At 39.3% G+C, this 17,140-nt stretch overlaps 1 protein-coding gene across 1 annotated transcript in view; it reads left to right on the top strand.

Moving 5' to 3' along the window:
* The window catches only part of LOC136712071 (scavenger receptor cysteine-rich type 1 protein M130-like), a 34,460-nt gene extending 19,719 nt beyond the window's left edge, over positions 1–14,741 (top strand). Inside the window, exon 11 of the mRNA XM_066688693.1 lies at positions 14,413–14,741. Within this exon, the coding sequence (XP_066544790.1) occupies positions 14,413–14,741 (329 nt within the window). The remainder of the gene's footprint in view (positions 1–14,412) is intronic.
* Positions 14,742–17,140: the final 2,399 nt, after the last annotated feature.

Here is a 17,140-nt window from a genome sequence, read left to right as displayed (position 1 = left end):
TCATCACACTGGGGCTTCCAGACCGACGCAGGGGCAAGCTGGATGAGAGCGTGGGAGAGAGATCCCCCTTATGAAAAAGTGAAGTAATTGCTTATTGCATAGGAATTAAACAGTTAATTAAATCGTTGTTTATTATGTTGCTGCCCGTGAGAGATTTGTGCTCTGCTACAAGTTCCCATCTTTATCTGAAGCCTAGATTGAAATAGAAATGGTATAATAGCTAGAACAGCAGCAGCACCTCCATTTGATCAATTGAATGAATCAATAATAATAATAATAATAATAATAATAATAATAATAATAATAATAATAATAATAATAATAAAACCTTATTTGTATAGCATGAATGGGGCTGGAGAAAAGTAACAAAAATTCAGTTGTAATTCATAGTTGTTTTAGCTAAAGATTATAAATATTGCAGCATAGTGGAAGTAATAGCTTATAGTCAGGCTCAATCATTATGCTTTTAATTAAAACGAGTCTCTTGCCCCGTTTCCACTGGCTAAGCGTCTGGGCGCATCCGTGTTTTGTGGAGGTTAAATATCTGGTGCTGGACGTGTCCGTAAGCGTCCGTCCCCACTGAGGACATGATTAGCTTTCAGAAGAGAGGAATGCGCTGGACTGGAGACAGACAGGGAAGAGATCAGATACATTGTGTCGGAAGATCCCTGTGCAATCACGAAGAAATGACTGCTTTGTTTTACTGCTTACAGTTAATTTCCGAGTATTAAACACTTGGATTTCACAGGACCATTGCAGTGCCTGACTAGTTACAATAAACTGAAGGATAATAATGTTATTAATATTGTATGAACAGCTGGCCATGTTTCAGGCTGTATTGTGTCAGTCAGTGTGAAGGCGAACACGATTCAGTTAACGTGTGCCAAGTGCCCACGTGTGCCCTGGCCCATTAGGCCTGGGCCCTAAGCCGTGGACCCCCAGAGATTAATTTTCTCCTACACGCCATCCATAGGAGTTTTTCGTTTTTCTCTCCTCCGTGCCTAAATGGTTTATTTACTTAAATGTTCTCTCACTTTATTCTAGATCATGTAAAATGTTTACAGGTCTATATTTAATTTTATTGTATTTATGTATTTTATTTTGCTGTACGTTTGTTGTATGTTTACCAGTCTGTAAAGCTCTCTGTGGCTACCCTGCGAAGGGCGCTATACAAATACAAACTGATTGATTGATTGATTGATTTACAAGTTAAATGAATGAATAAATAAATACAGCAGATCTGGGTTTCCCTCTAAAACATTAAGGACTGGTTTAATAAATGCATCCATAAACGCCATGACTGAGACGTGCACTTTAGTTCAATTATAAGCTGCTATATTGTATCTGGATGATTAATCGTGAAACGTGTGTATTTTGTTTCAGATGTAACTTGCCTGGTTAAGGATGTCTGATAAGTAAATTATAAATAATATGGCAACAAGTATTGTTTGCAGTTACAAATCTGTAGTAAGAGTAATAAGTTAAGGGAGTCACGCTGTGTTTAAAATACATATATGCTAGCACAAATTATGACGATAATAATAACAATACATATTCGCTATTTAGTATTATTGTTGCACATGGAACCGTATTCGTAAGTGAACATGCTTGTCTGAATATAATGTTGTCTCTACACGTTCAGCTCTTCCTAATATCTCTTAACAGAAACGTGTGTTTATTACGCTGTTTACAATCATGTAAAGCACAAAGAATAAAACAGACACAAAGTCCTCTCCACTCAGGCTGTGTGGCTCTAGAGTTTCCTGTCTCTGTTTTAACAGAAACACAAACCAAAACCACAGTCGCTGCTCCTGTATTAGGGGGATGGACTTCATAATGGCCTGGTTTTGCAGTAAAAGCTCTGGGACGCGTCTGAGGACGGCATGGTACGACATGACGCTTAAGCACGTGGAACCGAGGCATTACACATTTTCCACTCAAATACTGACTATAAGTAAATTATACATACATACATCTGAAGATGTTCTGAATCCATAGCTAACAAAAATACTGTGGTTCATAGCAAAAGCTTGTTAATTATAAACTGCAATGTAAAAGTCTCTAAATTCTCGGAGGGAAGGGTCGTGGCTACGGGCTGCAGCCAGTCCTGTGTCGCTCAGGGAGGTGATGTATTCGTGCTATAAGCTATTGGAAAGGCCCAGATGATCTCTCGGAGGTAATACCGGTACCGGGCTGGACTAATGTAATATTAATTCATGATTAAAAATATATATATTACATCCAGTACCTGGTATTACCTCTGAGAGATCATCCTGGGATTTCCAATAGTTTATATAAAAAATTATAATAATAATAATAATAATAATAATAATAATAATAATAATAATAATAAATATCGGCCCACAGGTCGCCCGGCCCTCTGGGAATTCTCCCGGTGCTCCAGACGGCCAATCCGCTACTGACGACATGTAGACATCAAACGACAAATGTGAGAAATGCTTACAGTCACAAAGGAACTGGATTTCAGAGAGCTCATGTAACTTAAAATACAAGATTTATACAATTATATTGAAGGTATACATATGGGCCCATACCTCTTTTAAATGTATAGTTTATTACATTTATTTTGTTTCATATTATCCATCATTTCCAATACAGGAAGAGCCACAGAGCCAACCAGTGAACTAGCTTTCACAAATATTAGTGAAACAGCAGCAATGTCATAATGTCAAGTACAATAATCTAATTTTATAACTCCTCCATTTCCCCGGCTGTGGCTCCTACCTTGCTGAGCTACAGTGTAATGGCATGAGCTCCTTTCTATCACCTCAGCAGCACCCTGTTCAATAGCTGGGACCCTGGGCACAGCGGGGGCTACCTGGGGAGAGCGTCTCCAGGCCTGTGCTACTTGTGTTCGGATCCACAGACTCCTGGGAGGAGTTCAGTGTGGAAGAAGTGGCTGCGATGGATATGAACCAGAGATTCAAAGCAGGGGAACGAAGGCGATAAACTGGAGATGTTTAAAGAAAAGTCACAGAGAGCAGGATTGACTGACTGGCTTTATGTTTAGCTGTGTGATTCTGTAGAAAGGCCACTGAGGAGGCTGACTGGAGCAGAGAGAACACAACACCAGTGAACTGGTCACTTCCTGTCTCACTCAGGTCATTTCCACGCTCTCCCTGCTGGGCTGCAGTAACAGCAATGGGCTCAGCTGGGTCAGTCACTGAAACAGGAAGAAACACAAGTACTGGAGAGCAAGTATCTGCACTGGCAACATTTTACACTGTACAATTCATGGGTGGATGTGCTGAGAAAATCACTATAGTTATAACACTGCTGGTGTCTTATTAGTGATGTTGTTATATTATTACAGATTTGTATGTATATCTACACAAAAGCATAAATAATTACACATTACCTACATTATAACTATTCATTACTACAATTTTAAAACACTATAAGAACATAAGTAATTACTTACACCCCAAAAATACACTGCAGCTCCTCCCAGAGAGCCAGCCAGCTCTGCTCCCTGCACCTGCACCTCTCGGTGTCTTTCATATAAGGTCACACTGAGCGCTGCACATTGTAATTGGCTCCTATGAACCCGGCCTGTACCTGATCTTTACCAAACAAGGCTCTTGGCCCCGACACACACAGCCGCTGTGTATCTTGCCCACCCCGTCGCTGTGAGCTGTTAGACACAGCAGAGACTGAGAGATGTCAGCGCGTGATTATTGATTACTCTTCACACAGATCAGCGAAATGTGGCTTCTTCTGTTCATCTCCATCAATTTCCATCTCACAAGTAAGGACCTTCTGTTTCAATTAATTATATTTGATGTTATAAAGTGATGAAGCTCCAACTAAATGCATCATTCATATGTTTCTGTGGTTTTATGAGTTTTTAAATGTATTTTAATTGTAATTATTTAAGTTGATTAAAACTAAAATATATAAGTTTCCAATCTATTTATATTCATATCAGCGAAAATACAAGAGAAGTGATATCCAAGAGAAAGAAAATTAAGAGACTAGTAAAACCTGTAATAACATATTTGGTACCTAATCATATATATATATATATATATATATATATATATATATATATATATATATATATATATATGATAAGGTTCCCAAATTGTTATTTCCCAATTATATATATAAATATATATATATATATATATATATATATATATATATATATATATATATATATGCGTGTGTGTATGATTAGGTTCCTAATAAATAAATTAATCAAAAATAAATCAGTTAGCTGATACGTTTCTATATACATATAGACTGGCAGGCAGTTACTGCACTTACTAACAAGCCAATGTCTCTCTGGAAACATGAGGAAAACTGGAAAACGTTTTACCGATTTTCAAACAGTTTATTTTAAAAATTAGTGTTTCTCACAAACAACATACATGTAATTATTATGATTATGATTTAATTTAATTATGTCAACATATATATATATATATATGTATATGTGTATGTATATATATATATATATATATATATGTATATGTATATGTATATATATATATATATATATGTATATGTATATGTATATATATATATATATATATATATATATATATATATGTGTATATATATATATATATATATATGTATATATATATATATGTATATATATATATATGTATCACCCCACCAGGCTCGTTACTGCACTTATAAGTTTATTATTAATACTGAGAAACTGGGAGATATTAGGTTTTAATTTACATATCATACCATATTTTTACTTCAATTCCAATATGTTTTATCCAATATTATTTTTTATATAAAATGTGAATGATGGGGAACTCAGAAACAAGCGACTGTTGTGGTTTTTTTTTTTGAAGAAGCATTTATTTGTATATGGTTTTATATGCATATTTTATATGTATTTGAAATCACTGGTCGCTTACCACGTTTGTGTCTTTTTAACCCTTCATTTACTTGAAATGTGGGTGCATTATAGTTAGATCTTCTGTTTGTGCTGTTTGATGCAGCTTCTTAAAAAAATTTATATATTCTGACTGTGAAATTTTCCAATATGTTAAGACTTATTAATTAGTGGAACAGTTCAAATAATTAAACAGATGGAAAAAGTATATATGTAATCATACAGAAACATAAATTATATGAATCTAGAATATTGGATTTTATTCTAATCCAATGTTGGATTTTTTAAATTGTTACACAGGATTAGGTATAATAATCTTTCAATATGTGAATCAGTGAAAGAATCTAAATATATGAATGTGCCATTATTGTTCCAATTTTTGAAAAGTATGGAGGACTATCCATGCCAAAATTTTAAAGTAAATACACAGACAAAATAATACATTCATAAATAAATGTTGAAATCAATACAGGAATAAATACATTCATAAATAAATGTTGAAATAAATAAGTAATAAATAAATAAATGTTGAAATAAATACATAAATACATGGACGTTGATGTATTTATTTAAATAGTTATTTCAATATGTATTTATTTATTTGTGTATTTATTTTAACATTTATTTATTAATTTATCAATTTCAACATAAGCGTCTTCTGTGTTTCTTTATCTTTTTCACTGTGACAAAAATTTCCTCTGTCAATGTTACAAATCTTCATGTGGAGAATATATATATTTATATATTTGGGATATATATACACTCACCTAAAGGATTATTAGGAACACCATACTAATACTGTGTTTGACCCCCTTTCGCCTTCAGAACTGCCTTAATTCTACGTGGCATTGATTCAACAAGGTGCTGAAAGCATTCTTTAGAAATGTTGGCCCATATTGATAGGATAGCATCTTGCAGTTGATGGAGATTTGTGGGATGCACATCCAGGGCACGAAGCTCCCGTTCCACCACATCCCAAAGATGCTCTATTGGGTTGAGATCTGGTGACTGTGGGGGCCAGTTTAGTACAGTGAACTCATTGTCATGTTCAAGAAACCAATTTGAAATGATTCGACCTTTGTGACATGGTGCATTATCCTGCTGGAAGTAGCCATCAGAGGATGGGTACATGGTGGTCTTAAAGGGATGGACATGGTCAGAAACAATGCTCAGGTAGGCCGTGGCATTTAAACGATGCCCAATTGGCACTAAGGGGCCTAAAGTGTGCCAAGAAAACATGCCCCACACCATTACACCACCACCACCAACCTGCACAGTGGTAACAAGGCATGATGGATCCATGTTCTCATTCTGTTTACGCCAAATTCTGACTCTACCATCTGAATGTCTCAACAGAAATCGAGACTCATCAGACCAGGCAACATTTTTCCAGTCTTCAACTGTCCAATTTTGGTGAGCTTGTGCAAATTGTATCCTATTTGTAGTGGAGATGAGTGGTACCCGGTGGGGTCTTCTGCTGTTGTAGCCCATCCGCCTCAAGGTTGTACGTGTTGTGGCTTCACAAATGCTTTGCTGCATACCTCGGTTGTAACGAGTGGTTATTTCAGTCAAAGTTGCTCTTCTATCAGCTTGAATCAGTCGGCCCATTCTCCTCTGACCTCTAGCATCAACAAGGCATTTTCGCCCACAGGACTGCCGCATACTGGATGTTTTTCCCTTTTCACACCATTCTTTGTAAACCCTAGAAATGGTTGTGCGTGAAAATCCCAGTAAATGAGCAGATTGTGAAATACTCAGACCGGCCCGTCTGGCACCAACAACCATGCCACGCTCAAAATTGCTTAAATCACCTTTCTTTCCCATTCAGACATTCAGTTTGGAGTTCAGGAGATTGTCTTGACCAGGACCACACCCCTAAATGCATTGAAGCAACTGCCATGTGATTGGTTGGTTAGATAATTGCATTAATGAGAAATTGAACAGGTGTTCCTAATAATCCTTTAGGTGAGTGTATTTATATATATATATATATAGTGGGCAAACATACAAAATCAGCAGGGGATCAAATACTTTTTCCCCCCACTGTATATATAATATTGTGTAGGTCCCCCTTTTGCCACCAAAACAGCCCTGACCCGTCGAGGCATGGACTCCACTAGACCTCTGAAGGTGTGCTGTGGTATCTGGCACCAAGACGTTAACAGCAGATCCTTTAAGTCCTGTAAGTTGCGAGGTGGGGTCTCCATGGATCGGACTTGTTTGTGCAGCACATCCCACAGATGCTCGATTGGATTGACATCTGGGGATTTGGAGGCCAAGTCAACACCTTGAACTTGTGATTCATCAGACCAGGCCACCTTCTTCCATTGCTACGTGGTCCAGTTCTGATGCTAATGTGCCCATTGTAGGCGCTTTCGGCAGTGGACAGGGGTCAGCATGGGCACCCTGACTGGACTGTGGCTACGCAGCCCCATACGCAACAAACTGCGATGCACTGTGTGTTCTGACACCTTTCTATCAGAACCAGCATTCACTTTTTCAGCAATTTGAGCTACAGTAGCTCGTCTGTTGGATCGTACCACACGGGCCAGCCTTTGCTCCCCACGTGCATCAATGAGCCTTGGCCGCCCATGACCCTGTGGTTAATTATAGTTATAATTAATATAATATACACACATTTATTTTGTATTTATTATTATTATTATTTCCTCATTTATGACCAACTCAAATAACTAATCAGTACTGGCTGCGGTGGCTGTAGGCTACCTGTTGGTTTCACAGTAAAGTTTGTATCTGCTTTGACTGTTTGACTGCTGGCATACTGGTTTCTCCCTCCAGCACCGCTGCGAGCCCGGCGTTGTGGGTTTGATTTGAGATGTCAGGGATGTTATTTCTTATGTATTGATTTAAAATTATATAGAATTGAAATACAGCGGTGTCATTAGGTCTGGGTGTCCGGGGCCCGAATGTTTTATGAATAGCCCCGGATCTCAAAAGAAAACACCGGGTTTGGACTCAGAGCTAAGCCCCGAATGTATTGTAATCCTAGCATGCCTCTGCCGATATATATTTTTGTTAAGTTGATCATGATTAGAAATGCAAGCATGTGGGACCATTCAAATATAAGCAGACAAATTGCAGAATAAGTTTCTGCATTGCTGATCATCATTAGACAAACTAAATTACAACACTACCACAAACAATAATTGCATAGTTATGAATTATTAAAATTATGACCATTGCTTCTTGAAGTACAAGTCAAACTGCAACTTGGGTGAAAGTTGCATAGAAAATGGTTAAATAATGTATTGAACATTTAAGGTCAAGTGCAAGAAACTGAAAGCAGCACCTAACTGGAGATGGTCCCGTGGTTAGTACGCAGCTCCGCACTAACTCTGCAAGTTCGTTGCATTGAACCTTCATGACTATATGATATAAGACTTGTGTTATTCTGTGCAAACTTTGACAAATTTAGCTAATGGTTTTCTGAGAATCATCTCGTGATGTCAAATGTAGGCTAATAGTAATGAATGCCCAAACAAGCACATTCCAAATAAAAACAATCCCAAAACACACAACTCTCAAGAAATTAAAGCATCTGTTAAAAAAAAGTAATTTTTTAAAGCATTTTGCTATGAATAATGGACACGCTGTGATAGTATTTTATTATAATGTTACTTTGTTCATATTCATAATTGCATTGAATAATAATTTATCTGAGCTGCAGTGCTGTCACTTTTAGTAGAGAAAATAGGTACCAATTATAGCCTGTAATCTGTAATGCCATAATAATAATAATAATATTTTTTTAAATCAAAAAAAGCTGTAGTAATGCCTTTTTATTTATTTATTTATTTATTTATTTATTTATTAGTAGATGCCCTTGTCCAGGGCAACAAAATATAAGCGCAATACAAAGTGCAATAATACAGTGCAGTTCAAGGCATAATACATTTTACAAATTCCAATTTACACTGTTGAACCCTTCTTGGAAATAATTGGAAAAGTTGTTGAGATAAAGCAAATAGAACTTTATTAACAAGCCGGCTTGGAAGCACCATGTCAGGGAATTCCTTCAGTAAGAACTTATTGTTTACAAACATGAGTGAAGCTTTATAGGAAAATTATGTAGAATGTTGTGGACGTTCATCCAATCAAAAGGCCCGAGGGAGCCCGAGTCTATTTACGATCTGTCGTCCAGGGGGGAGATCTGGGATCCGCAAACCAAATTACTTTCTTTGATATTTTTGCAAAGAAGTCCGGTCCTACGGTCATCTTTTACAACTGTCCCTCAATCATTATCAAAGACAGCTCCTGCCTGTCTGGGAATCAATTAAGTCAACAGATAGACTTTTAACAGACAAACAGCTGTGGGCTCTCTCTTCACTGTGTGGTCCTTTTATCGTAGGAGGAATTTCTAACAAATGTACTTTGTTGAACTTTGCTTAGCCTGGTAAATCTAATTTGCTCAGTCTGTATACATGCTATTTCTAATGCTAGTATTAATACAAAACATCTTACGTCCTAAATTATAAAAGCTGATAAGTGCAGACAACATGTTAAGTCACAGTCAAGGGCCAAAAGAAAGGGAGCATAGGGGAAATCACAATAAACAATATAAGTACTAGTAAAGCAAAGCAAGAGGTATGAAAAGGTGTTGTATAAGTGCTATCTTAAAGGAGAGTAAATTACTAAGTTATAACTACTGTCTGAAAAGATGTGTCTTGAGTAAGTGCCGGAAGGAGGTCAGGGACTCTGCTGTTTTGACTTCGGTGGGAAGGTCGTTCCACCATTTAGGGTTCAGGGATGAGAAGGAGCGGCTCTGGAGGAGGGAGAGTGGAGAGGAGGCAGAGTTAGTCTTCTGGCACTGGAGGAGCGCAGTGCTCTGGAGGGGATGTATGGAGAGACGAGTGTCTGCAGGTAGCTTGGTGCAGTGTGGTCGAGACAGCGGTAGGTGAGGGTCAATGTCTTGAACTGAATGCGTGCCGCTATCAGGAGCCAGTGGAGGGAGCGGAGCAGTGGAGTAGCATGTGCGAATCGGGGCAGAGAGACACCAGACGAGCCGCAGAGTTCTGGATGAGCTGGAGCGGCGGGTAGTAGTAGCAGGCAGGCCGGCCAGGAGGGATTTGCAGTAGTCCAGGCGGGAGAGGACCAGTGACTGGATGAGCAGTAGTCGATGAGGAAGGGACGGATCCGGCGTATGTTGCTCAGGAAGAATCTACAGGTGCGTGTCAGCGTGGTGATGTGCTGGGTGTAGGAGAGCACAGGATCGAGGGTGACTCCTAGGTTCTTAGTGGAAGAAGAAGGAGAGAGTGTGGTGGATTCCAACGGGATTGAGATGGAGAGATCAGCAGAAGGTGAAGAAGAGTGTGGGAGAAAGAAGAGATCCAATTTGGAGAGGTTGAGGTTGAGTGCATCCAGGTGGAGATAGCAGACAAACAGGAAGAGATGCAAGAGGGTCAGGAGGAGGGAAAAGACAGGAAGATCTGAGCATTATCTGCATAAAAATGGTAAGAGAAAACATGGGAAGCGATGAGGGGGCCCAGGGAGCGAGTGTAGAGAGAGAACAGGAGCGGACCCAGGACAGAGCCTTGGGGTACGCCTGTGAGGAGAGGTTGGGGGGTGGATGAGGAACCTCGCCATGCCTCACTTGGTAGGACCGGTCACTGAGGTAGGAGGAGAACGAGGCGAGAGCAGTCCCAGAGATTACAAGGTCAGCGAGGCAGGAGAGACGGTCTGTGATCTTGGAGGAGAAGGAGGCAACAACATCAGCAAAGAGAGATACTATTACTACTACTACTACCACTACTACTACTACTACTAATAATACTTATAATAATAATGTGTTAGTGCTATATCCTTGGCTGTATGAACAACATTTTGCGGAAATATATGATACATGATTTTATTGAAATTAAGTGAAGCTGTGCAATAGACTTATTAATCGCCTTATTACTGATAATTGTATCTGATACATTTTAACTCAAGGAAATTATATAAAAAAAAGGTAATCATAATTGCAGTAGTATACTAGCAAGACTTTGTGTCTTCTCTGTGTAACAAAGGGATATATATAGATGGGTGACAATGGTCAGATGAGTCATCCTTCACCATATTCTGGACAAGTGGGCGAGTGCATGTGTGGGACACCAAGAGAATGGGACAGGCCTGACTGCTGGACCCCTACAGTGAGGGGGTCCGGAGGCTCTGTTATGCTGTGGTGGGCATTTTCCTGGCTCTTCCAGGATGACAATGGTCTCTGAATGGTGTGATAAGTATGAAAATGATGTGAATCATATGCTATGGCCTTCACAGTCACCAGATCTCAACCCAATTGAACACCAGTAGTGTTCATCCCTCCAGTAGAGTCCAGAGACTCGTAGAATCTGTGCCAAGAGCATTGAAGCTGTTCTGGGGCTCGTGGTGCCCAACACCTCACTGAGACACTTTCTGTTTTTTTTTCTTAAATTAGTCATCTGTCTGTATTCATGGGTAGATGAATGGATGGATCAGATGTAGGTGTAATGAGTGATTGATTAACCATGGAAGATTATTCAATTATTAGGTTAGTCTGAAAAAGACAGGAACAAGAATGGAGCAAGAGTGGCCTCTGGCAGAGAACATGTGGAATGAACATCACAATTAACCACTATGCCAGGGAAGATAACAATTTTGATGTGAAACCTGATTTAGCCTCCAGCCTCCAGAGCCAACTGTCCTAATTTGTTGTATATGACTGAACTATTTAAGATAGTTGTAAATAAATTAATAAATTAAGAAAAAAATATTATACAAAATGTGTGTATATATATATTATATATTTATATATATATGTGTGTGCGTGTGTATATATATATATTATATATATGTGTGTGTGTGTGTGTATGTGTTCTATGGCTCTACTATAAGTTAATGCATTCATGGCTGCAAATGCTCATGTGGAGAACGTATGATGGGGTGAATTGTCATGGGGTTGAATTACCTGTGGGACTAATTGATGGAGATGAATTGTCATGGACCCCAAATAACTTTTTTTTTGTTTGATTGTTTGGTGAAATTTGCCAATTTTTTTTGTTTTGTTAAAAAACAAACTATATTTTCTTTGATTGTCAAAGCCTCATTTTTAATTTACAAATATAATTCCAACACTGCATGAAAACAGCAGTACAGCATATTTAATACATAAGTTATATATAGGCAATAAACAAAATCACTGCTAATACCTGATTCCAAACTACTGTTTGCATGTAGTGACTACATTCTGTTTGTAATTGGAATGTCTTTTACAACTGCACTTTGATCATCCTTGTTTCCCTAGCTTCCCACACACCTGTTCCTGGTTACCTCTTCCCTCTCTGTCACCTCCCAGATGTCTTTGCAAAGTCTCGATCACTCCTTAGTATCGTTTCCAACCACTCTACTCATTCTTCTGACTTCTTAGGTGTTTTGACCTTTTGCCCGTCTACCTGTTCACCAATTCCTGGATTCCCTTTGTTATTCTGTTCGCCTAATCGATTGACCTTTGCCCTGTTTGACCATGTCTCTTGCCTGACTCTGTTGTTCCTGTTACCTGTTGCCCACGACCGCTTGCTTTATCGACCATTCTACTACTCTTCGCACCTGGGTCCAGTGCCCTGTATCCAAACCACTGTGACACTTGTTCTCCTGCGTCTCTTAATGGTTCTTAATGTGAACCCTTTGGAATTACCTCGATTTCTGCATAAATTGGTAATAAAATTTGATTTGATCTTCATCTAAGTCACAACAATAGACAAACACAGTCTGCTTAAACTAATACCACACAAACAATTATATGTTGTCATGTTTTCATTGAACACACCGTGTAAACATTTACAGTGTAGGGTGGAAAAAGTATGTGAACACCTAGGCTTATGACTTCTCCAAAAGCTAATTGGAGTCAGGAGTCAGCTAACCTGGAGTGCAATCAATGAGACAAGATTGGAGGTGTTGATTAGAGCTGCCCTGCCCTATAAAAAACACTCACACATTTTGAGTTTGCTATTCTCAAGAAGCATTGCCTGATGTGAACCATGCCTTGAACAAAAGAGCTCTCAGAAGACCAAAGATTAAGAATTGTTGACTTGCATAAAGCTGGAAAGGGTTACAAAAGTATCTCTAAAAGCCTTGATGTTTATCAGTCCACAGTAAGACAAATTGTCTATAAATGGAGAAAGTTCAGCACTGTTGCTACTCTCCCTAGGAGTGGCCGTCCTGCAAAGATGACTGCAAGAGCACAGAGCAGAATGCTCAATGAGGTTAAGATAAATCCTAGAGTGTCAGCTAAAAGCTTACAGAAATCTCTGGAATATGCTAACATCTCTGTTGGCGAGTCTACGATACGTAAAACACTAAACAAGAATGGAGTTCATGGGAGGACACCACGGAGGAAGCCATTGCTGTAAAAAAAAAACTTTGTTTCTGAATTCTGAAGTTTGCAAAAGAGCACCTGGATGTTCCACAGCACTACTGGCAAAATATTCTGTGGACAGATGAAACCAAAGTTGAGTTGTATGGAAGGAACACACAACACTATTCATGGGAGAAAAAAAGGCACTGCACACCAACATCAAAACCTCATCCCAACTGTGAAGTATGGTGGAGGGGGCATCGTGGTTTGGGGCTGCTTTGCTGTCTCAGGGCCTGGACAGGTTGCTATAATCGACGGAAAAATGAATTCCCAAGTTTATCAAGAAATTTTGCAGGAGAATGTAAGGCCATCTGTCCGCCAATTGTAGCTCAACAGAAAATGGGTGATGCAGCAGGACAACGACCCAAAGCACAGAAGTAAATCAACAACAGAATGGCTTCAACAGAAGAAAATACGCCTTCTGGAGTGGCCCAGTCAGAGTCCTGACCTCAACCCGATTGAGATGCTGTGGCATGACCTCAAGAGAGTGATTCACACCAGACATCCCAAGAATATTGCTGAAGTGAAACAGTTTTGTAAAGAGGAATGGTCCAAAATTCCTCCCGACCTACAGGAAACGTTTGGTTGAGGTTATTGCTGCCAAAGGAGGGTCAACCAGTTATTAAATCCAGGGGTTCACATACTTTTTCCACCCTGCACTGTGAATGTTTACACGGTGTGTTCAATAAAAACATGAAAACATATAATTGTTTGTGTGGTATTAGTTTAACCACACTGTGTTTGTCTATTGTCGTGACTTAGATGTAGATCAGATCACATTTTATGACCAATTTACGCAGAAATCCAGGTAATTCCAAAGGGTTCACATACTTTTTCTTGCCACTGTATATGTTTGTGTGTACTGTTTGAAACAATTTAATATACTTGTGTTATGATATATTAATTTTCCTTTTAAAATATACATTGTGTTTTGTTCTGACATAAATAAAAATAGAGATAAATAAATAGAAAGAAAAATACATAAATAAAACAATTGTTTGTTTTCTTATTTCTTTAAACATTATTTGAGGAGTTTTTTGTAATAAATAAAGGTCATGACAAGTGTAGTTATCCTTGTTATTGTAAGGCAGTGGGGTGAGAAACAGAGCCCGGGCCCTCACTGTGCTGTGTGTGTTGCTGTCAGGGGGTCTGCAGGTGAGGCTGAGCAGCCCGTGCTCTGGGAGAGTGCAGGTGCAGTTCAAGGGCCAGTGGGGCCCTGTGTGCAGTCACTCCTGGGACCTGCACGACGCAGAGGTGCTCTGCCAACAGCTGGGCTGTGGGGCGGCGGTGGCGGCGCCCCATCTTCTCCACCCCCAGGATGCCTCTGCGGACAGAGTGCTGAGCAGAGTGGGCTGCCTGGGCAATGAGACGGAGCTGGGAGAGTGCAGGGCCGGGCCCCTGGGGGCCAAGGACTGCCAGCACCCGTGGGACGCAGCTGTCATCTGTGCAGGTACACCAGCCTCCCTGGACTGAGGGGCTAAATAAGAGAAATGGGCATGTCAATTTTTGTTAACAATGGCAGTTTCATATTACAATTAATTAATTGATGAATTCCCATTTTATGTTTCTATTTACATATGAACACATAAACATACTATGTGCCCTGCACTATTGTTTTAGCCCTGGTGTAACATTGGCCATGACCTCTTGTACATTCTTTTTAGTTACGTGTGTCTCAACCCTAAAGATGTTTTCTGTACTTGCTGCTTTTTAATTAAATGTTTCAGATGCACATACATTATTATTATTATTATTATTATTATTATTATTATTATTATTATTATTTGAAACTCTTGATATAATGAGTTCCTTCTGACCATTTCAATGCAGACTGTTCTCTAATTAACATGTATTACTTTATAGACTCCCCAGAAGGAAGGAAAGCGCTGAGCAGTGGAGGTAATACTACACTTAATTTGTTCTCTCAGCTGGACCAGTTCAACCTTTTTTCAAATTAAAAATATGAAAAACTTATATTTTTCTGCTCAGAAAACAAAACACTGGAGCTAGCAACATTAGGGAACAGATGTGGAGGAAAGCTGCAGGTGTCATACAGAGGCCAGTGGGGAACTGTGTGCAGCAATGGTTTCGGGCTTCAAGAAGCTCATGTGGTCTGCAGGCAGGCTGGTTGTGGAGAGGCGGAGACACTGATTACAATGAGAATCCCCAGTATTGATGTCCCCATCTGGCTGGACAGGGTGCGGTGCTCTGGGAACGAGTCGTCTCTCTTTGAGTGCGCCTCCGATCCTTGGGGCCACCATGACTGCGATCTCAGCATGGACACTCACATTATGTGTAAAGGTAATTCCTTTCAATGTGTTAAGACCAGAATAACAATACCTTACATGTGGTTAACCAGTTTAATATTGTCTGTTGATTAACAGAAATAGGAAGTCAGAGACTGGAAAAATGAATGTTGTGCTTTTTGAATTTTTGCTTGTTGAACAGACTCTTTCTTTGAATTGCTAAGTGTATAGTTGCATATCACCTTGCAGGAGATAGAAATCTAGTTTTACCCCACACACTGCTCTACCAGATCTGAACAACAAGAGAGGGACAGGGGGTGGGGGTTCTCTATACAGACATGCCCCCATGTGTAAACTTAGGGCTAGACCAGACCACAAATTTGACCCACCCAAGAATTACAAATTATGAAGTTGTACACAATCATTTTTTGACTTATGTATCATGTAAAGTGGTTTCTTAGAATAAATTGCAGTTGTGAATCTGAAAAGTTAAAAAGGTAACCACTGAATCACTATTGGCAATGATAGCATATCTTACTTCATGACTTTCTGTTGTGGTATTCATTCGAGTGCTGAATTGACCTGCAGGTGTTCTGGGCCGCCTCTCAGTAAACCAGGATACACAGTGCACACCAGCTACACAACATCAATGTAATGTACCTAGGTACATTATTATTTATTTATGTATTTATATCACTATTTATTGAATTTAATAATAATTAAAATGTATCATCATGAATAGGTTAATAAAGTTTATAGTATTGCAGTTGTCATGTTGGGAACGCCAGGGGTGATGAACCCAGGTGCAGAGCACAGGAGATAGGTCAGGTAAGGGAAGGAGTCAAGGACCAGCAAACAGGAACAATAAGGGCAGAGCAGTATACGTGGTCAAAGGAACTAGCAGATGGTCGAGAGATCGGGCGAACACACTGGTAAGGAGAATCCAAAAGTCAGAGGTCAAAAAAGCAAGCACAAGGGACTGGTACACTAGAAGGCTAAGGCTCAGAAATGTCACTAGAGAAAGAACAAGATTTCACAATAAGTGACATCGACAAAAGGAGTTATGTAAGTGAAGCAAGGGGAGGCAGGAGATGGAGGAGGGAGTGTAGTCCAATGGGAATAAAGAGTTGATTGAAGAAGTACACATGGTGACGAGGAATGTTAATTGGATACTTGCAAATGTTGCTGTGGAATGGGGATGATGATCTCTGGTGGTTGTGGGGTGAATGCATCACATCAGTAAATAAAGTGTCAACTATATTATTGGATCAGCACTTAGTACACAGCAATTCACAAGCTGTGCTTGATTGGTCTGGACCATTGTCTGCAGAATGTAAGAGCTGCAATCCCCTTCTGTGATCACAACAGATTGTAGATATAATTCCCTCCTGGAAGCCAAGACCATATGTACAAAATGAACAGGTCATTGAAGGGACACTTGGTGACATCTTGGTGACTTGGTGACTTGGTGAATTCTAGAAATCAAATTACTTCCTTGATGTGGTGCACATAGCTTTATACTGACCATGTGTATTTGGCAAAATATAAGGAAAACTGGTGTGCTGCCAATACAGGAATTATACAAAAGACAAGACAAGAGTCCTGAATTAAACAAGTATCACATTT

This window comes from Amia ocellicauda, chromosome 2 (assembly GCF_036373705.1).
Source record: "Amia ocellicauda isolate fAmiCal2 chromosome 2, fAmiCal2.hap1, whole genome shotgun sequence".
Taxonomy (NCBI): Eukaryota; Metazoa; Chordata; class Actinopteri; order Amiiformes; family Amiidae; genus Amia; species Amia ocellicauda.
The sequence above is the reverse complement of the archived record's forward strand: the minus strand, read 5'-3'. Positions and strand labels throughout refer to the sequence as shown.